The sequence below is a fragment of the Oryzias melastigma genome, linkage group LG15 (assembly GCF_002922805.2).
Source record: "Oryzias melastigma strain HK-1 linkage group LG15, ASM292280v2, whole genome shotgun sequence".
Lineage (NCBI taxonomy): Eukaryota > Metazoa > Chordata > Actinopteri > Beloniformes > Adrianichthyidae > Oryzias > Oryzias melastigma.
Window position 1 is genome coordinate 16,288,672 of NC_050526.1, and position 21,211 is coordinate 16,309,882.

The 21,211-nt window shown below is 44.8% G+C and overlaps 2 protein-coding genes and 1 long non-coding RNA gene across 4 annotated transcripts in view; 2 read left to right on the plus strand and 1 right to left on the minus strand.

Moving 5' to 3' along the window:
• The first annotated feature begins 3,860 nt into the window (after nt 1-3,860).
• Nucleotides 3,861-9,411, plus strand: ncoa4 (nuclear receptor coactivator 4). 2 transcript variants are annotated; one of them, XM_024297010.2, is made up of 11 exons: nt 3,861-4,024; nt 5,002-5,116; nt 6,453-6,593; nt 6,663-6,751; nt 6,827-6,935; nt 7,005-7,076; nt 7,686-7,811; nt 7,887-8,549; nt 8,621-8,797; nt 8,875-8,967; nt 9,046-9,411. In XM_024297010.2, exons 1-11 carry the CDS (start codon nt 3,990-3,992, stop codon nt 9,049-9,051), a joined length of 1,626 nt encoding a protein of 541 aa, XP_024152778.1. In that variant the 5' UTR covers nt 3,861-3,989; the 3' UTR covers nt 9,052-9,411. The 2 variants fall into 2 exon arrangements, with proteins under 2 accessions (XP_024152778.1, XP_024152779.1); XM_024297011.2 differs by lacking the exon at nt 3,861-4,024 and adding an exon at nt 4,691-4,828.
• A 2,013-nt stretch (nt 9,412-11,424) lies between these two features.
• On the minus strand, nt 11,425-12,741 carry LOC118599750. The gene is made up of 2 exons (XR_004949244.1): nt 12,168-12,741; nt 11,425-12,049 (listed from the first exon to the last, which is right to left on the minus strand). It is a non-coding gene; the product is annotated as an uncharacterized LOC118599750 (long non-coding RNA).
• A 3,410-nt stretch (nt 12,742-16,151) lies between these two features.
• Nucleotides 16,152-21,211, plus strand: part of LOC112161811 (zinc finger protein 221) — a 7,292-nt gene continuing 2,232 nt past the window's right edge. Inside the window, exons 1-3 of the mRNA XM_024297273.1 lie at nt 16,152-16,357; nt 17,455-17,593; nt 18,458-19,065. Coding sequence (XP_024153041.1) covers nt 16,152-16,357; nt 17,455-17,593; nt 18,458-19,065 — 953 coding nt within the window. The remainder of the gene's footprint in view (nt 16,358-17,454; nt 17,594-18,457; nt 19,066-21,211) is intronic.

Sequence of the window (21,211 nt, forward strand, 5' to 3'; positions counted from 1 at the left end):
CTGGCCACCGTGAGGTGACGTGTTATGAAGTATGGAGCTCGAAATGATTCTGAATTTTTTATTTAACTTCCAAACATTTCCGGCGACGGCTCGTCCTGAGGACCTCTGGAAGGAGGCCTGACCCCCGCAGCATGGGCGAGGCCCCCCTGGCAGAGGACAGTGTGGTGACCCGCTCTGCAGAGGTTTGTAGCAGATGCGTGAGCGTCCCTGCGGTTCTCCTCTGACGTCTGTCTCCTGCAGTACGTGGGCTCGTTCCCGGTGGAGGACCGCTCCCTGGACGAGCAGATGGAGCAGCTGAACCTCCAGCTCAGGTCCCTGAAGGTGAGTCCTCCAGCTGACCCCCCTGCTCCTGCAGGAGGAGGAGGACCGTGTCCCTGAAGTTCTCCATCATAGGAGTCAAAATAGACGAGGATGAGACAGTAAAAGTTCCCTCCTCGTTGACCGAGAAGGTTCTGTGTAGTCGAGTTTCAGTCCATCTCGATGTTCTGGACCTCCTGCAGATCCTCCCGCCCTGCACAGGGTGTCCCTGTCCACCGCCCGGCCCTCTGAGGCCCAGTTTGCCTTTGTCTTCCTTATCCCGGGCAGCACCGACGCCAAGCTCTACTGCCATGTTTTCAGAGGAAGGCACGCCCGAGCAGTAAGTTCTGAACCAGAACTTCTGGTGGCTCCACACTGAGACCAAGTTCTGCAGCTTCTGATTTCCAGGAACTGAAACTAAATTTGAGCAAATTTCCCCAAAATGCCTCTTTGAAATGCAGATGCAGTGAGGTAGGAGTTCCTCAGGGCTCCAGTCTGGGACCTCCTCGTTTTTAAATACTTCTTCAACTGTTTCTTTAATCTGCCTCTTGAGAAATGCTGCTGGAAATTTGTCAGAACCAGAGTCACAAATATCTGTTTGGGCTTGAATTTGTTGTTCTTGTGGCATTTTTCCAACGGTGGAGAACATTTATACAGAAATATTAGGTTAAAACTGCAATCTCGGAGTATTTCTTTCTTCAACTTGTTGTGAATCAGGAGCAGAGGAAAAACGGCTGTTGGATAAAGATTGTATTTGTAACGTAGCTGGGAGGGGCCTCAAGCTCCCGGCTCCGCCTCCTTCTGATGAAAACTATGAATATAACAAAAATGTACCTGCAAGCTTATTCTTACATCTAAAGATACCCTTTTCTTCTATTTGAAGATTTAGTTCGCTATTACTGAAATCCTTTGGGGGGCAGCATTACATTAGAAGAAGAATAAGACAAAAGGATCAATCATGCCAGTCAGGGTGCTAACGCCCTCTGCAGCTTCCCCCCGTCGCCCTCATGCATTGACTATAGACCTGCTCCACCTCACCGGATCCGCATCACCGCTTCACCGGGGACTTCACCACAGGCCTGGACGAGCCGCATCACCGCCGCTCGCTCGCCTCCCCCGCATCACCGCAGATTCGGCCAGTACGAGCACCTAAGTCCTACCCAACGCCTCACCCACTGCAGGCGGCTCCCTGACAGCATGACTGACCCCAGTGAGCGCAGAGTCGCTGTCTGGTATTACACCCGGCAAATGTTCCAAACATGCGGTTTTAACTCTAACGTTTTTTTTAATGCTGTAATGTGTTGGGAAACTTGAATTATACACTATATGTTACTTATAAATAAAATATGACGACAAATAAATATATTTTTTCTTTTACAAAGATACGGTTTCAGCTGCAGTGCATGCTGGGAAACAATCCGGCTGGATAGTTAGACCTGTTGTCTCTACCTTAGACGTATTGATAGACGTAGATTGATAGACGTGTCATCCAGGGATCCGAGGGAACCAGCGGCGCCGCTACGTAGCAGGAGTCAAGCTAAGCTAGCTATAGTCGACGGAGAACCAGAACCATGCCGGTTGTTTGTTTTGCCTTGGGATACAACAACCAGGACTCTGTATCATTTATAATAACGGCTCTAATTAAAGCATCGGCCTCAGGGCTGCACTAAAACCTGGAGGGCCGGTTGAGTTCAGGTGTTAAGACGATGTTCTTTACCTTCTGAACCAGCTGCCTCTCCCATTAAGAGTCCAGATTCTTCAGTTGGATGCCAGTGATTTTTGAACAGACTTCAGGAATGTTATGGAGCCGGTTTCTGTCTCAGAACGCCGAACCAGGAAAGGAAAACGTTAAAAAGGGACTGAGGAAACGTGAGAATTTCTGATAGACTTTTACAGAGGTCACTGTGTTCTTTGACATCGTGTCACTGTGGATTCAGAGTTTAATTCAAATTTTAGAGTGGAGTCGAACACGGTTCCTAACTTTTAATAATTTAACATCCTGTCACTTTGGTTCTTTTAAAATCAATTACGAATTTACTTTTTTCTCACATTTAACTAAAATATTTTATAACTCCAGTTTACAAAACTGGACTTATAAAATAATAATGGTCAGAAGTGCTGTGTCATCATTTGGGGAGACCGTGGTGCAGGGGTAGAGCGGCTGACCCCTGACTGGAACATTGTTGGTTTGATTCCTGCTTTGTCCGTCCACATGTCAACGATTATTGTGATGGGCATTATAATTATTTTTAATTGAGCAATTATAACATTACAATATAGTTCACATCATAAATAAGGTCTTTGATTACAAACAAACAGAGGGACCAAATGCAGAATAAAACAACTAATAAAATAAAAAACAAATTTTTTTTGCCCAGTTTCAATTTATGTCAGAACGTATTACCATTGATATTAAATCATATTTTTCTTTAAATTGTTTGATTTAATTTACTATTTTGAATTGAGTTTCTTTAAATTTAGGACAAAGAGAGATTTTTAAATATAAAGTTCCTCATTTATTTACTATATTTTGATTAAAGTTATGTGAAATGTTATTTTTATTAGGTTTTCTGGAATAAAGGGATGCTTTTATTAATCCCACGGGGTTATTGAAGTTTTAGGTCATTCTTATTAAGTAACTACTACATTTTTAATGTATATTTGGATTTTTTTGTTTTAATAATTGTGGTGTCATGTGTTGATATAATAGTGTTTTGCATAAACTGATTTGTTTGGCATAAAATTATATTTCTCACATAACTGCTCTTCAATTCTACAGAACTCTAGAAAGTTCCCAGAAGTCTCTCTGAAAAACCAGTGTGCATCGATGCTCACTAGGGTGATGAATGTAGACCACAATGCATTGCATTTGAACGAGTTTTTTATTTATTTAATTATTTTTGTATCAATCTACTTTTTGGTATCAGAACACAGTAGATTTATAATAAGTCAGAGATTTTGGCCTTTTTAAAAAGAAAAAATAGCACTAATCAAGTAAACACCATGTACCATTTTCCCATGAATTTCCTGGAAAAATAATTAATAAATATAAATAAATACATATACATATCCATTTATATACATGTACATTATTCTGTTAATATTAATCTTAATCGTACATATTTGTACTTGTACATAAAATACATGAACATTAAATGTTAAGTTTGTTAAATAGTTTGATCTTTTGCTTGAAAGGGAGTTGCACATTCATATAACCTCACCCCTTTTAATGCAATTATTTGTTAATAATATTGCAGTTTCTGGTAGACAAAAAAATAGTAAATAATCATGAAGGTAAATCTCACATTTATTGAGAAGTGTTTTTTACATTTTCTTGGTTAAAACTAAAAAGTATGTTGGTTGGTTAAATAAATTAATTAAAAAAACCAAATGTAAGTTATTTGGGCAATATTATCTGAATAAAATGATGTATTACTACTGTTTTTGTTTGTATGTTTTCCTGCTGCACATCTGCATCCAGGTGAACTTCTCACTTTCTCCGGGAGGGGGCAGCATTCCTTTATGTGCAATGGAACGTCGCGTCCCACCATGACGTTGCTCCGCCCCTTGCAAAATTTTTGCTCCGTGACGTCACGAGGCTGCTTTATCTGCCGGCTGTGGGCACGAGCAGTCAGCGGCCCGGCTTTAGTTCGGCAGTTCACGAACCAGGACCAAACCAGAACCGGCTGTTGATGATTTCTACCAAAACCCACAACAAAGGCGCGCGGTAAGTCGGGCCGCTCGGCGCTTCCGGTGTCCTCGTGCGGGGCCAGGCTAACAGCTAGCGGGACGTGTCCGCGTTTTCACGTTTGTTTGGGAGGGGGTGGTGGTTATATAACCGCGTACGGACAGTGTTCGGTCCGGTTCTGACCTGACTGGATTATATTCAAGATTAAAGTCGGACTGTGGGTTGAGGTTCGGTTCTGTCGCGGACCCTGAGGCGGCATGTCTTTAGCTCTCAGCTGTTAACAGGCCTACAAGCACGCGCAGACATTCACCTTTCCCCAAAGGCAGCACGGGGGCGCGCGCGCACGGATGTTTGCCTGCGATCAGCTGATGCAGCTCTCTGCTGCCTCTGCGTGCGCGTACGTTGGAGCCCTCAGCCTACGTGCCGGGCTGCAGGCAGTAATGGCGGACCGAGCGGAGCTTCCGCATTCCCGCTTACACAATAATAACATGGAACTGAGCTCGCGCGCTCTTCTACGGAAAGCACCGCGCGGCCGCCCATTCTCGAGCTGCAGGTGTTGTTCCGTGAACTTCAAAAGTCGGTGTTTTCAAGCACGCGCGCGCACACACGTATACAGACTCACACACCTCGTGCACGCGCACAGCTGGAATTGCTGAGCAGCAGACGCCCCTTATCTGCTCTGCTGCGTCAGAAAGTTCCAGTTTGGGGTGAAAGGACTTCCTGCTCTGACAGGACAGTCTGCTGCTTCACGTCACGCGGCTGGTTCTGTGTTTTTGGGTGAGCACCTGTTTGATCTCCTGGACCAGAACCCGACCGGACCCGATCCTTTCTTTGCTGGAAGAGGTCAGAGGTCACGTTGATGCTTCGTGTTTATCAGCTGCCAGCCTATTTAAGGCGACAATACATGCACCATTCATGTGATTTCTGTTTTTAACCATCTGAAGCAATGCTAAAACAGGAAGTGGGGACTTTCTGCATCCACAGCTGATATTTATCTTGACTCTTCTCCCGTGCAGGATGGCGGTGGCACCAGCAGGCCTGAAGCAGTGCCAGCAGGCCCAGGAGCAGCTGGACAGCGCCATCAGCTGCGTACTGAGGGCCGAGCAGCAGCTCAGGGAGAACGCCAGAGAGGTGAGCCCTCGCGGAGGCGGAGCTTGTGGCTTTAAACCCCAGGTTGAAGTCATGTGTGCCTCACTGGGCGCGCTCGGTGGCGCTGATCGGACCCTGACTCACCTCTGTGGGCCAGACCCACAGCTTTGTGGACTAAAACCACTGCTTTTGTGTGGCAGAACCACAGCTTTGTGGGCCGCCAGAACAAGGCAGTATGTGCACACTCACGTGCGACTGTCGGGGGGTGGGTGAGTCAGCACTGTAAAAATAGGAATCGGGGCGTGGTCAGAGGACACTATAAGAAAGCAAGAAGAGAGCAGTGTGGTACTCACAACTCAGTCCAGCCGGCTCTGCATCTGGTCCCGGTTCTGACAGGCTTTTAAACGGTGAGATATGGACTCTAGGAATTTGAACAGCATGTTTGACAGTTTTTGTGTGTTTGTTTGGGATAAATCAGAGCGTATCTTTGGGTTCTGTTGAAGCAACGTCATTCTGTAACTAAGGATGATCGGGTCAGAACCTGCTTGGAGGTTTGAGCCCGGTCTGAACTGGTAAATAATATTGGGGGTAGTGGTACCACAAACGATTATTTGTATAGCCGTATAATCACCGATTGTTTTTTTTCCTGATTAGTCGACTAATAGGGTCATGCTGAAAATGGATGTAAAACATCTTAACATCATTAGCTTTAAAACTAACTAAAAATAGATACATAGCAGTAGCTGTGTTAATGCTAGTGTGAATCCTGTAAGCTGAATTTGGCTGCAGAAGATGCTGAAGTTGATGGCTAAAATGGTGAAGCTGATAACTGAAAACATTGCAGCTGATAACCAGCTAAAATATTAGTTAAATGCCAGATTGGCCTAAAAAGCCTAAGTTAGCAAAAACAACTAGCATGCAGCTGAGATTTTTGCTATACTTCAAACTAGCCTAAAAAATAAAAAAAAAAAAAAGCCTAAATTAACCAAAACAGCTAGCGAGTAAATATTAGCTAAACTCCAAAACCTTTAATAAATGCCAAAATAGTCCATAAAGCTGCAGAATGCTATTATAACTTTCAACTTTACTGCACTCTGACTGCATACAATATAACGACTAATCGACTCTGTAGTCACCGATTATTCGACTAATCGTGGCAGCCCTCATTGGGGCCTCACGGGGGTCAGTTTATGGTCTGGACAGACACCTGTCAATCAAACTCAGGTTTTTAACTCTTCTGACTCAAAGACTCAGAATGGAGTCTAAAATCTCTGCTTTGACCCCTGATGTGTTCCAGTGGGGTCATGGAGGACATGTTTTCTCTTTTGTTTTTTTTCTGGAGAGTTCAGTGAGTCTAATCCCCCCCCCTCCCCCCCAGGTTCGCCTGGAGCTGCAGAACTGCGTGAGCCGCCAGCAGGAGGCGCTGCGCTGCAGGGAGGTGTGGCTCCTGGGTCAGATCGAGCTGCTGGAGCAGGTCAAGTCAGAGACTCTGCAGCATCAGCTGCAGCAACTGCACCGGGTAACTGACCCCTCCCTCCGTGCCCCTCCCCCCTCGCTGGTGGACTCTAACCGCTCTTTTGTGCTGCAGCTCCGAGGACAGTTCGACCTGATCTCCCCGCTGCTGCAGAGCTCCTCCGGCAGCGATCTGAGTCGGCAGCTGAACAGCTGCATGGAGCGGTGCGTCCACACACCTGTGATCTCACCCCCACTATTACCTGTACAGGTGCACTCTGACCGGCCCGTTTCCTGCAGGTTGTCCTCCCTGAGCCTGACTCCGGAGGAAACGCCCGAGATGAGTTTCCACGCCGACACGCGCTCCCTGAGGCACGCCATCACCTCATTCGGCAGCATCACCGCACAGGTGACTCACCTGACTTAATGACCTGCCGCTGTCAGTGGGCGTGTCCTGACCGCCATGTTGTGCTTACAGGTGGAAGAGGCCGGCTCAAATCAGAGCGCTGTTCTCCAGCGGGGTCAGGTTCACCCCTCTACCAATCAGCAGGTGAGAAGAACTCTTCAGCCGAGGTTCTGGTTCTGGTCTGGCTCTGGTTGCTTTACTTCACATGTGTCAAAGTCAAGGCCTGCGGGCCGGATCCGGCCCTCCAGATCATTTTATTTTATTGTTATTATTATTATAACTTGTATAATTTTGACAAAATATATTTTTTATGGAGGGTAAAATATTGGAAGTTATTTTAGTTCATTTATTCTGGAATAATATTCCTGCCTTTTTCTTATTCATACTTATGTTAAAAAGTTACAGTTCTGCAGCTTTTTAGACTATTTTGGCATTTACTAAGATTTTTTAGGCTATTTTGGAGTTGAGCTAATATTTCAGCTACATGCTAGCTGTTTTAGCTAACTTTAGTTTTTTAGGATAATTTGGCATTTAGCTAATATTTTAGCCAGCTATTAGCACTAGCATCTTCAGCGGTCAAATTTAGCTAACAGCATTATTGCAGGTAATGGTTTATATCTAGTTGATAATTATGTTAAAGTTTTAAAAATGTTCATTAAATGTTGGTCCTGTTCGGCCCGCTAAAGTGTGTTTCGGATTTTGACCTTTGTGTGATTGACTTTGACCCCCGCCTGACTTGGACTCTTTTTGCAGACGGAGTCGGCGACTTGGAGCGAGTGGCTGCTGGGAGCTAGTCCGGCCGGGAGCAGCAGCTCTCCTCCTCACTTCCAGCCAAGCAGCGACCTTCAGGATTGGTTGCAGACGGGTCAGGACTCCAAGGTGAGGAACCTGCAGGTGTCGTATTGGACCGGTGTGGTTCTGGTGGGAGGGTTCTGACACGCTGTCCCTCTGCAGACTTCCTCTCCAGTTCTGGGTCACGCAGACTTCCTGCAGGCCTGGGGACAGCTGCTGGACCTGGAGGCGTGGCTCCTGCAGGACCAGAACCGGGTCAGTCGGGAGCGAACCATCAGCAGCAGCTCTAGCTCCACCTTCTCCATCGAGAAAATCGACGAATCAGAGTTCAGCTCGCCTGAGGAGGAGGAGGAGGGGGATCTGGGTGACTGGCTCGTCACCCCGCCCCTCGCCGCCTCCGATGGGCTGTCGGACGCCGAGCGGTGGCGCAGCGTGCTCCGCCCCTTCCAGGACGGCTGGGTGTCCAGCGAGTGGCTGGTGGAGGCGGGGCCCTCCGCCCCCAGCTGCAACTCCTGCTGTCAGAGCAGCAGCGCCGTGGAGATCGAGAACCTGGGCCAGCTCAAGTGCCTTAAGAGCCCACCGGCACCCGTCTCGGCAAGCCCCGCCCCCACAGTAGAGGCGTGGCTTCAGCAGGTGGCGCCGCTGCAGCAGACCTGCAAGGCCAACGAGCCGTGCTCCTCCTACTCCGAGTGCGTCTGCGACGACAACTGTGGGAAGGAGGCGCTGAGCCGCTGGCTGCTGAAGCAGGAGGGGCGGGACAAGAACGGCGTCCTGCTAACCAAAAACAGCTCCGCCCCCCAGCAGCACAAGGAGCACGAACACAAGGTAACAGCCAATCGAGACACAGCTGCTGCTTGAACGTCTGAGGCTGATCCCTGACAGATATCTATCTGCAGGTTCAAGCCATTTTAGAGGCGTGGCTCCACCCCAGCACCTGCAAAGCTCCGCCCATCTCGTCTCCATTCCAGTTTCCTCTAAATCCGGACGTCTGGGTTCTTCCTAAAGAAGACACCACCCAGCTGGGGGAGGACGGCGAGGACAAGTGGCTGCTGAGGAAGAGGAGTCAAGCCCAGGTAACCATGGAAACCACCTCTCTGTGAGCCGCCACCCACAGATACTTTTACTGATGTCACTTCCTGTTTCCCGTCAGGAGTGCCTGGTGCTGCCTGCCGTCTGTGACCTTTTCTCCTGCATGAAAGTGGGCGGGGACAAGGACAGGTGGCTGCAGAAAGCTGCCATGCAGGTGAGTGTCCTGCAGAGCGAACGCACCTGGAGACGAGGCGTGATTCTCACCGCCACTTCCTGTTTGTTCTCTCCTCAGATGTGACGATGACCGTGGGGGGGCTGCTCTCTTCTCCTCTTCGTCACTCGCTGATAATCGCACATAATGACACCGCCGCCTTCTTCCACGCTGCTCTTCCAGTCTGAAAGGATCAAAATGCTCTTCATCCTCCTCAAAACGGCGTGACATCTCTGTGGGCGGAGCCACGTCAGAGAGCAGAACATTGTAGTTTCTTCATAGTTCTAATTTGCTTTTATTGAAATGATCCAGATTTCTTTCTGTTTCCGTCTGCTGTCGTCACAGCTCGCTGTTCATACCTGACAGGTGTGCAGATTCTGTTTTTGCAGAGCGCCACGTCCACCTGGACTCGTGTGTTCTCGGCCACAATAAAATATTTTGACAGCATGTGTTTGTGTGTCCTCGTTCTTCCGTCTGATCATGTTTTCTGTCTGGAGCAAACAGGAAGTGGATGTGAAGTGGAGGATGTTCCTGGAAGAATTCAACCAGTTGGACGAGCTGAACGAGAACTTTCCTCCTGAAGCGTAAACAACACTTGAGATAGAAAATAATACGACACTCAGGACGGATTATACTTAGTGTAGGAACAAGAACTATTAAAGATTCTAATATTGCAGCATGATAATAACAATACAACAGTAGAAATGATCAGAAATGCAAACTTAAAATCATTCAATCTGGTTTAATTTCATTTTTACTTTTACCTCTTAATTGTTCAGATCTTAATTCTTCTCATTTTTTGTTCCTGCTTAGTTTCATCTTCCTCTTTATGTTCTCTTCCCACTTTTTAGGTTTTGTTTCTTTTTCTTTCTTTGTTCCTTTTTACAAGTTTAATTGTCCTAAGTTCCATTTTCCAAACACACTTCCTCAGCTGTTCCTATGTGGCTTCTTATTTCTTGTAATTTTATTTTTTATAATAATGCATTTAATTTCTTTTTGGACTCCCAAGGTCACTGTGGTATTGGTAAAAAAAAATAAAATTGAAATTGGAAAAAAAAGTGCAAGCTGAGCTAAAGATCACACAATATTTTAATCCGATGAGTTTGGACTTAAAGGAAACATGTTTGATATTTTATGTTTCTGTTCCCACCTTCTTTTCACCTTCAATCAACAAAAATTATCTTATTTCTCTCTTTTTCCAGCACAGAGTTGCTAATTCCTGCTTTTACTTCCAGCAGATTAAATTATGTTGAAGCTCTGTTCTCTGCTCGAATATCAAACCTTCATTTACTCAGAACTCAGCTGCACGCGTGCGACGAGGACCAGGAGGCGGGAACACGCCACAGCCATCAAATCGCTGCGTCGGCTCCCTGTGCATTTTAAAGTTATTGGTTTATAAATGTTTTTGTGGTTTTGGGATTCATATCTTTCTAATCCTGGACGATACAGGAAAAGATTGTATATCACAATATTAATTATTTTATTTCACAATAAATGTAATGATATACCACAATAAAGTGTATTTTCAGTTATTCCACGAGAAAATGGTCAAAAATGTCCTTATTTACTTTCTCATGACTGTATTTTAAGTGACATGTAACTGAATCGCCACAAATGAGAAACTTTTCTTTAAGAGTTTCAAGTTTATTTGTAGAAAAACACATTTTAGCACAAAAGTTCAGCAATAAGAACAAATAAAAAGGATAGAAGAGAAATGATGGACACTTTTCTATGGCCCAGCACTAGTGTGAACCCTCGTGGATCCTGAGGTCGTCTTCAGGCTCTTAGGTCTTCCTGAGGTGAAGTGATGGCGAGGCCTCTTGAAGTCCTTATGGGCGTTTCCTGTTGAACCTCAGAGACTCGACGTGTTTTTAAAAGAAGACTCAATTTAGAAACATTTTATATGTTAATCTTTGCAGTATTTTTTTTCTGTTACTAAATTGTTTCTACAATCACGATGTACTTTTTGATCCCGGACGAGCCCCCAATTATGTTCCGTCCACTACTCCTACTTATTAATTTATTTGATTATCAATATCTGCTTTTACTTTTGCAGTATTTTGCTTTCTTTAGATGTTTTAGCTCCAGTATTATCCTTCGGGGGATCCTCCAAATATTGTCCAATCATATTCCGGGTCGGGCTGTTTGCCTTGATCAGCCGGTTTCACCACGATGGCGTCCATGGTCGGCGTCTGGCGTGGACGATTCCCCAAAACATCACATCCTCTTATCAAAATCAGGCCGTGTTTCCACATCTATTTACTCTTTGAGTTTTATTCATGATTCATTTGATGTCTCTCTTTGAGGTCAGGAGGTTGAAGGCATTTTATATGTTTATTTTTTAATTATTTTAAACCTGTAAAAAAGTTTGTTGTTTCATAAAAACTGCTTTATTGATCAAATTTGAATTTGTTTTTTATTTTCTGTCTCCATTTTTTCTTCCTTGTAGGTTTCCTTTCATTTTGTTTTTTCTTTTTTCCTTCCATGTTTCTCATTCTTATTTAATAAACACTTTTGTTTTTCTTCTGTTTTAAATATTGATTTGGTTTTTCCTTGCTGCTTAGTTTCTTCCCCGTCATTCTTTTATTCCTGATCTCACCTAAGTTTGCTTTTCCTCTTTTGCTTTTGTCTTGGCAATGTTGTGTAGAACTACATTTGTTTCTTTTCTTTTTTGTTTCAAAGAGAATTTCTCACCATTTAACATCTTTATAAACTTATTTCCATTTTCACTCAGTTTGTCTTTATTTTTTTTATTTTCAGTCTTTTTCCTCGTATTTCTTGGATCCCCTTCCCAACCTGTTAATTTTTATTGTTTATATTTACCACTTTATTTTTTTCTTTTCTCTTATTCCATTTTTATCATCGTTTCCTGTTCTCACCTCGTTTTATGTTCTTCTGTTTCCACCTTGTTCCATTTCCAGCTTTCATCTGTTTTTTCTGTTTTCTCTTGCTGTCTTTTGTATTTTTTTACAATCTTATTTTCTTTTCTGAGTTTCCTTTAACCTTCTTTCTCTGTTTTCTTATGTTTAATGTGTTGATGTTTCTCCTGTTCTTGTTTCCAGCTCTCTCATCTCTTCCTGCTCATCTGCAGATCAGTGAGGAAGTGTAGAATCACTTTGAGACGGAAAATCTGTGGTTTCATTTCTGTGGTTGCAGGTCTAAACAAAACTCTAAAAAAAGACTTTCGTTGTGCTGCAGCTCACCGCTCTACTGGGGAGGGGACGCTTTTGGTTCAGTTGTGGCGATGGTTGACCGCAGGGATGAGTCTTCCTGCACGCCGACACACGTGCACGCTCATGACATAATGATAACTCATGAGCACATGGAACAGGCTGATAAACCTTCTGTTTACGGGGCGCTCAGGCCACACCCACCACTGGGGGGTCTGATAGACGGAGCTGTGACATCACAGGGGCTGCTGGCTGTAGAGGCCCCCCGAGACAGACAAAACCAAAAAAAGTTTTGAACATCTGTGAACATAAAGCTTTTAAAACACCTGCAGATGCCCTGCGACAGACTGGCGACCTGTCGAGGGTGTACCCCGCCTTCGCCCATCGGTAGCCAGGATAGGCTCCGGCACCCCCGCGACCCCGAAAGGGAAGAAGCGGTCAAGGAGATGGATGGAACACCTGCAGATTTTAGAAAGTCTGGAAAGACGATGTAGAAACGATGAAGCTCTGATCTCCTTCACCCAAATGTGTCGAAATCAAGGGCCGAGTTATTTAAGGTTTAAGTTGATTTACTCTTGAATAATATTCCTGCCTTTTTATGATTCATAATTATGTTAAAACGTTACAGTTTTAAAGTTTCTAATATTTACAAGCTAGCCATTTTGGCTAATTTGGACTTTTTAATTTTTTTAAGGGTATTTTGGAGTTTAGCTAATATTTACACGCTGGCTATTTTGGAAAATTTGGACTTTTCTGTTTTTTAAAGCTATCTTGAAGTTTAGATAATATTTCAGTTACATACTAGCTGTTTTGGCAAATTTTGTTTTTTTCATTTTGAAGTTTAGCTATTTTTTAAATACTTTTTTAGGCTAATTTGGCCTTTAGCTAACATTTTAGCTGGCCATCTGCTTCGGCGTTTTCAGCTATTAATTTCAGCATCTTCAGCGGCCAAATTCAGCTTACAGCATTCACAGTAGCATGATTGCAGGTAATGCTGTATAATTATGCTAAAAAGTTACAGTTTTAAAGTTTTAAAATGTAGTTTTAGTGTTCATTAAATGTTTTTTGTTCGCACCGTGACCTAAGGTTTTTTTATTTTGTCCCCTTGTGTGATTGAGTTTGACACTCCTGCCATAACCCTTTGACACCTGAACTTTTACTTTAACTTTTCAATTGTTAATGGGATCAACGTAATTCCACTATATTCTGAAGGAGAAAAGCTGCTTTCTACTGGAATTACGTAGATCTCGATAACAATTCAAAAGTTAAAGTATGTAAAGTAAGATTTTAAGTTTAAGTGTCGTCTCAGGTGTTAAAGGGTTAACCTTGAGGGAACTATAGTCAATCTTCTGCTAGGAGTTTTAGTTCTAAGATGTTCTCCAAGTTTGTGTCTGTTGGGTTTCCAGAATCTGCTGTGATCATTTCTGATCTATCTAGATCAGAGTTTATACAGAGGGCTCTATTCCTGCATGTTTTCCAACATTCTCTGCTCTGGCATGTTTTAATTGGCTGGTCACACCTGAACCAGGTAAGGAGTAGAGCAAAGATCCTTGGAAATCATGCAGACACAGGAACTGCCCATCCCTGATGTGGATAATCTCAGCTGTAGGGAGGGGATGATGGTGTCACCACTGTGGTTGGTTGATGTTTAAGTGAAATGATCAGTGAGAGAATCACAAAAGCTGCATTGAAGCTTCTGTCAAAGATTCCAGATTTGGTCCTCAGATCCTTAGACCAAGTTCAGGTTCAAGCTTCTCTTCAGTTTGTTTCATCCTCCATACCTCCATGCAGGGCTTCATCCTTAATCATCTTTCTGGTCTTCAGACGTGGTTCATTCTGATCTGAAGTCGTTGGCGGCTCCTCTGGAGTCTCTCGGGACATTTTGGAGCAGCTTTAAACTCTGATGGTCGGATCATTTGGTTACCATGGAAACGATCAGCTCTGAGGGTGTCAGAGAACCCGAAGTCCAGCTCACACGTGTTCTGCTGCAGGTCCCCAAGCTGGACTTTGGTTCTGGATCAATACCAGAAAATGTGTCCACGCTTCGGAAGGACTTCTGACCCGTGTGTTGTTCTGTCAGTAAACACGGCTACAAGGTGAAAATGTAAAGATTTGTTCAATGTTTTCTTCCTTTGTGGCAGATGAGGAACTTCTGAGCGGTCCAGCAGTGGAGCGACAGCGCCGCCTGCTGCTCAGAGGAATGAAATGGTTTATTTCAAGCAATCAGGTCATAATACATGAAATATCACTTAATGAATCACAAGTTGAAAGGGAGTGGAAGGAAGCGAACTTATATAATCCCACCCTGGCTCGACCATAACATTTTCTCTACATGAATTATCAATATTCGGTTCAGGACTTAATATCAAATATTAATAGATTCGGGCTATTAAGGATCTAGAATGGGATCAGAAATGTTCTGACAAACTCTTGGTCAAAACCAAGAACTGGACCGAGGATCCTGAGGTTCTAATTATGAGACTTCCACAAATACTGATGAAAAACTTGACCAGATTATGTTTTATCTTGAGACTTGACTAAGACTTCAGGGTTTGCTCAGATGAAACCTGAGCTGCTATTCATCAGTTTACAGTTTTTCTCGTCGTCTTGGTGCATTTCTTAAAATAGAATTAAAACAACAATTAGTACAACCTCCACAACATGTAGTGTTTGGATACAACATAGTGTCAGCTTCATGTTCATTTCATCCAATACCAAAGGATACATGAAAACCTTTGAGTAAGAACAAATATCTGCAAAATGATCCCCTCTGTCATGTCTGGTTGAATAGTTAATGTTCATACAAGTAATCATTTTCATGTCATTGCTTGAGTCATTCCACACAATGTTTCTGAAAAGATTTGTACCCCATTTAAAAAACATCTTTATTGTGTTTCCATGAAAATGTTGATAAATAGTTTTTCTCAGGTGAACCCTTTACAGGACGTGTCAAAGTCAAGACCCGGGGGCCGAATCCGGCCCTCCAGGTAATTCTATCCGGCCCTCCAGGTAATTCTATTTTATTGCTATTAATGACCCGATGTTATCTTGAGCTTCTAACTTATAAAAGTATGTATGATCTCTCCTTCATGTGGACATCCCTGTAGTTTCTTCTTTTTTTCCTGAATCAGGTTTTTATAGGAGTTCTTCTGTACTGGGAAGGAGGATCTAAGGGCAGGGACAAACGGTTTTATTTTGTCTGTTTAGTTTTTAGTTATTGTTTATATTTTATGACTGACCTTCTCCTTCTGTAAAATTACCATTGTGAAGCCCAATGAGGCAATTCTTTTGTGACATTGGGCTATATAAATACAATTGAATTGAATCAGACTATTTTCTTGAACAGGAGAATGACTTCTCTGGACTCTAATTGCCTCCACAGTCACCAGAACCCAATAGAACCTTTGGAATGTGGTGGAACGGGAGAACGGCATCATGGATGTTGAATCTATGCCACCAAGGATTTAGGGCATTTTTGAAGGCAGAAGGGGTCCAACCTGGTGCTGGCAAGGTGGTGTCCCTAATACAGTGGTGAATGTAAATTTCCAACTACCACCTGTTGTCCTTTAGATGGCAGCCTTGTGCTAATTTATAATGTGAATACCAGGAGAAGTAAATCATTTTCATCAATGGATCCTGGTTGCATCTATATTAATAAATAATAACATATTTATTATTGCAAAAACGGAGGAAAAAAGGGGGTTGTCAAATATAATTTAATTTTTTATTTTAGTGTTTTTCAACCACTGGCAAGTTCAATAATTTGTTGTTATTTTAGTCAAACTAATTTACACCAGATATAGTCATGAATTATGTTCTGTATGTGCACTGTTTGTCAATAAAGTTTATTTAAGAAGTTTACATTTTGTAAATAACATTCTTTATTTATTTTAATTAGTAAAATTTGATTAAACTGAAATCCTGAATTCATCTTTTTCATTAAGTCTGTGGCGACATCTTCTGAGTCTTTACGACAGCGAGCGATGGTTTTTGACTTTCAACTTCAGCAGCTGACCAATGGGGCGCGGGCTGCGCCGTCGATCAGCCAATCAGCACTCAGGAGAGGAGGCGGGCCGAGCAGCTACCGCGTCCCTGTGCCGCAGCAGCGTCTTGCCGCTTCTCTCCGCAGGAGCGTCGTCGCCTTCCAGCTTCAGCTGGGATGTGATCGCGGTACCGACTCACGACGTCAAAGGGTACCGAACCGAGCCGTTCCAGGCTCATCTGTAGGTGCCTGCGTGAGACGGGGACAGTGGCACGGGGAGGCAGCGCGCGCGGCGTAGGGCGCAGGCGCATTCTGGGTGTAATTGCTCGAAACTGGAACCAGCGTCTCCGGGCCGGAAGTGAGCGTTCGGCACCGGCAAAGGCTTGGAACCGGACGAGGCGGACTGCGACACGGACCCGGATATCTCCCACTGCCCCTCCCTCCTCAGGTCAGCTCATTTTTTCCTTCTTTCCTCCTGACCGTCCTCCTTCTGTCCTCCATCACTCACCGTCCTCCTCTGCTCATTGTGTTCGGGCCGGAGTTCACCCCGGCCGGCCCGGAGAGTGCAGACCGAACAGGAAGTTCAGGTGATTTTTGCTGCTGAACGTCATAACCGACCATAACCGGGACAAGCTCCTTCCTAATTGATCGGGTTTGTGATGAGGCTGAACGTGCCTGCTCTAATGGCGGCTGTTTACCATAATCGTAAAAATCGTGGTTCTGGTTAATGGCAGAATTGGACCGCAGCTCTCCGGGCTCCACTGGTTCACCCGGGAGAAACACGAAACCATTTCTAAGGTCTACTGCTCACCCAGGATCTCCCTCAGGTGAAACGTAGGACTCACCTGTCAGGTTCACGTGAACAGGAGAGAGCTGCATCTGCCAAAATCAAATATGTTATCAGGGGAAATATGAAACTTTTCGTTTAAACTTTATATGTATATATATATATATTTGTTTCTTTCCGATTGATCTATGTTTGGATCACTGTGAGCTCCATTAAATATTTCCCTCAGTTGCTTTTTCGTGAAATGTAGACTCTTATTTTGTTGATTTGTTTATAGAAACATTGAATTTTAGCTTTAAAATTAACACTCCTCTGCATTTTGGGGTGTTTATTACCATTATTATTATTATTATTTTATTATTATAACTGTCCATGCTTTTATTTTGTAGTTTCCGGTAAATATTGCGTGATCGTATTGTGAAAGGCAATCTGCCCTCTTTCCGGTGTTCGCGACCATTTAATCCTTTCCCACAATGCTTTGTGTCCACGTCCTCAGCTTCCTGAGCATTGTGACGTCCGCGGTGGTTCCGCCGCGCCTGTGTCTCTGTAAGTGACCGAACCGGGCCACGGTTCGGCGGCCCGCTCTCTTATTTTGGCGGTAATCGCCGCTTCCTCCCCGCTGACAGCCGGAACTCCACAGCAGGAACCTCCATTTTCCTGCCGCGCGCGCTGGACGCCGCCCAGCCGCAGGTTCGGTCCGTCTGTGCGCACCAGAACCCCGCGAGGGTTTCGGCCAACTGGCGCTGAGCGCGTGAGCTGCACGCGGGGGTTAGGGGCTCGGAATGATGGATGTCCCGGCGGCGCCTATTGCGGCTGCGCGGTAACCGTGCATAGGCGGTCAGCCCCGCTGATTCGGTACTGAACCTGCGTGACGTTGGGGTACCGGTCGTGCTTGTGAATCGCTAAGGAGATAAAGGGGTTCGGCGCTCCGGTTCCGAGCCCGCGGGTGTGTTTTTACAGACGGAAGTCACGTGACACTGCAAGGCGATCAGTCCGTTTGTGGTGACGTCACTGACCGCAGTGAAAAACTGGCAGCTGTGAGGATCCTCTGGTTCTGCTTCTTCGAGTCCTTTGATTTATAACAGAACCGGTCCATCGTGAAGTTCTGCTGGAGAATCCATCAGCCATCCAGCAGCTGTGGTTCAGTGTCCGGCAGTAACCCGATTACTGGGTTCTCCTTACAGGATTCAGGTTCTGTTAGAACTCGTTCTGCAGGCTTTATGTTTCTGGTCGACCCGAAATTGTATTTTTTTTTCCAGAAGCATTGACATGTTAAAGTTGTACTTCTTGTTTCTGTGGGTGGTTCTGTCTTGGAGACCATGTGGACTTTGGTTCTGGTGGGATAGAACCTCCTTCAGCCTGAGTTGCAGAATCTTTTGTCCTTCTGATCTCAGGTGGAGGTTCTGGAGAACCACAGCAGGTCCAGACTTTAGCGTTCTGGTTTTGTTTGCCCAACTTTAGTGTGCAGGTTCTGACTTAGTCTGTTCCAGGTTCTGAGCTGGACCACCAGAACCTCTCTGGCCGTAGATCACTAACGGCTGTGTGTTTCTGCAGGTTGCAGCTCTTCAGCCTCTTGGCCCGTACAGCATGGAGGACTCTGAGGTGGAGCTGGCGGTGTCGGAGTCGGACGCTCTGGGCGCAGACTTCATCACGGTGGAGCTGGACACGCAGCCCATCGAGTACGTGGTGAAGTGGGCGGAGGTGGGCTCCAAGTTCACCATCTCCTGCGTGAAGAAGGACTCGGACGAGCCCGGAGACCTGACGGCCGAGCAGCTGAAGATCGAAACGGACGAGGCCTTCTTCGCGCCGTACGAGGAGGTGTACCCCTGCGAGGTGACGGAGCAGAGCGTGGAGATAAAGACGGACTCTGACGAGGACGACGAGTGCTCGCAGGTGGAGCACGAGGTTCTGCTGGAGGCGGGGAGCAGCCACCTGGACGGCGGGGTGGACTCGGACCAGGCGGACTACGAGCCAGTGGAGCGGCAGTACCGCTGCAGCTTCTGCGGCAAGAGCTACAGCCACGCCTCCAGCCTGTACCGCCACCAGCAGACGCACACGGGCAAAGCCGGGACACCACCTGCCGCCAAGCGAGCTCTAGAGCCCACCCACCAAGAGGCCCGCTACACCTGCCCCCACTGTGGCATGAGCTTTAAGGGCAGTCGGTACGTACACGGGCCTCCTCTGCTTAACCTGAGGATTCAGAACTGGAGTGTCAAACTCAATCACACACGGGCCAAGATCCAAAACACACCTGAGGTCACGGGCCGAACAGGATAAACATTTACTGAACTCTAAATCTGCATTTTTAAAACGGTGAAAATTTAACTTTTTAACATAATTATCAACTAGATATGTAGTATTACCTGTGATGATACTAGTGTGAATGCTGGAAGCTGAATTTGGCCGCTGAAAACGTTGAAGCTGATAGCCAGCTCAAATATTAGCTAAATGCCAAATTAGCCTAAACAAAACAAGAAAAACTTCGGTTATCCAAAACAGCTACCGTGTAGCTGAAAAAAAATAGCTAAACTTCAAAATGAACTAAAAAAAAGCTGAAAATTTGCCAAAATAGCTAGCATGTTGCTAAAATATTAGCTAAACTCCTAAAACAGCCTAAAAAATCTTAGTAAATGCCAAAATAGTCCAAAACACCAGCAGAATGTCAATTTTTAAGACTTTAAAACTGTAACTTTTTAACATAATTAAATAAAAAGGCAGGAATATTATTCCAGAATAAGTCAACTTAAACCTTAAATAACTTTAATATTTTACTCTCCATAAAAATATATTTCGTCATACAAGTTAGAAGTAAGCAGAAGATAAAATCGGACCGTTAACAACAAAATAAAATTACCTGGAGGGCCGGTTCTGGCCCCCGGGCCTTGACTTTGACATGTGATCTAGAGTGTGTTAAGAAGCCCCGCCCACCAGGTCTTTCAGTGGTTCCAAATGCTCCGCCTCTTTCTGTGGAGGTTCTGATTCAAGAGCAGCTGCCGTAATAAAACATTCATAAGCACAAACATGACAGCTAAACGGGCCGGGCCAGCTGAGCCTGCAGGTAGAACCCGACCTCTCTGAAGAACTGTGAGGGTCAGAGCGTCCTGCAGCTTCATGATGCTGCTCACAAGAAGTAGCTGGTTCCTCCAAGTCCGTTCTGCGTTTGGGAAGCTTGGCGCGTTACTGTGAGGGCAGCAGTCGTAGCCCACAATCAATTTCCAAGCAACCTAAAGCGCCACGACTCAAAATAACAGGAGTGAAAACGTTTTGTTAGATCTAAATGGAATTTTACATGAACGCAGCACCTTCAGGTCTTCTCCGCTTGTGCAGTTTTCACACTAAAAACAAAAGTGCAGCTCTGTCATTCAACCCTCAAAGAAGAGAGAAAACACTTCCCCTTTTCACCCCTCAAAAATAAAAGCGCACCAGCAGCATTATTTCAGCGTAAAAGCACAGCTCCGTTAGACCAGCACTGGTCAGAATCTACTGCAGTTTTTCTGTTTTTCCTTTTTATAACAAATACCAAATGTTATGCCAAAAATGGATAATAAAAAGAAAAACGGCAAAGTCTGAATGTCAGAACAGTGCATTTCTTTTGAATAAATCCGGCGTAATGCTGCGTTCACATCAAATCCGATTCATGTATCAAATTTGCGCTATGTCATATTCAATGTTTTTTTTGTCTCGTTATATTGAAGCATTGACTGTATATCTCATTTACAAAGAGCGGAAGACACTAATGATGCAGAGACATCAGCCTTTATTTTTTCATTTTGAAGAGCTCTACAAAGAGCTCTCTTCTTCTTCTGTGGTGCTGTCAGTAGCGAATACACCCACTTGCAGTGCCCTCCAGTGGTTGACAGTGGAAAAATAACAAATATATTGGCTGATATTTCTCTTTTAAAAAGGACATAAGATGGTCTTAAGTGTAACTTGCACCCCTAACTAAACTATGCCATAAATAAACTTGACTTATATCCTATGAAAATATACAATTCTACTATGACAACATCTCTGGTTTGAGTCCCTGTTGCACAACACGGTTCCTCTGTTCTTAATTTCCACCAGTTAACAACGTTCACCTTCATTTTTTTTACTCAATGACTGTATATGAGAACTGGACTGAGTGAGTCTGACATCACCTGTTGTAGTAGGTTTACTTCCGGCTCCAACCCAATGAAGCCGGTTAAGTCGCCGCAATACGGACGTCACCATGTTGGAACCAGAAACCAGAAAGCAGTGATTGGTCCGAGTCGGTCTGAGTCATCGTTTCTACGGAAACCGTTCTCACCGGTCAGGACTGGGCTTTAG

Coding starts and splice junctions, on each gene's coding strand:
- ncoa4 (XM_024297010.2), top strand. CDS start 3,990: ATGATTTCTACCAAAACCCACAACAAAGGCGCGCG. Junction 6,936..7,004: donor TCGGCAGCATCACCGCACAG/GTGACTCACCTG, acceptor TTGTGCTTACAG/GTGGAAGAGGCCGGCTCAAA. Junction 8,798..8,874: donor GGAAGAGGAGTCAAGCCCAG/GTAACCATGGAA, acceptor GTTTCCCGTCAG/GAGTGCCTGGTGCTGCCTGC.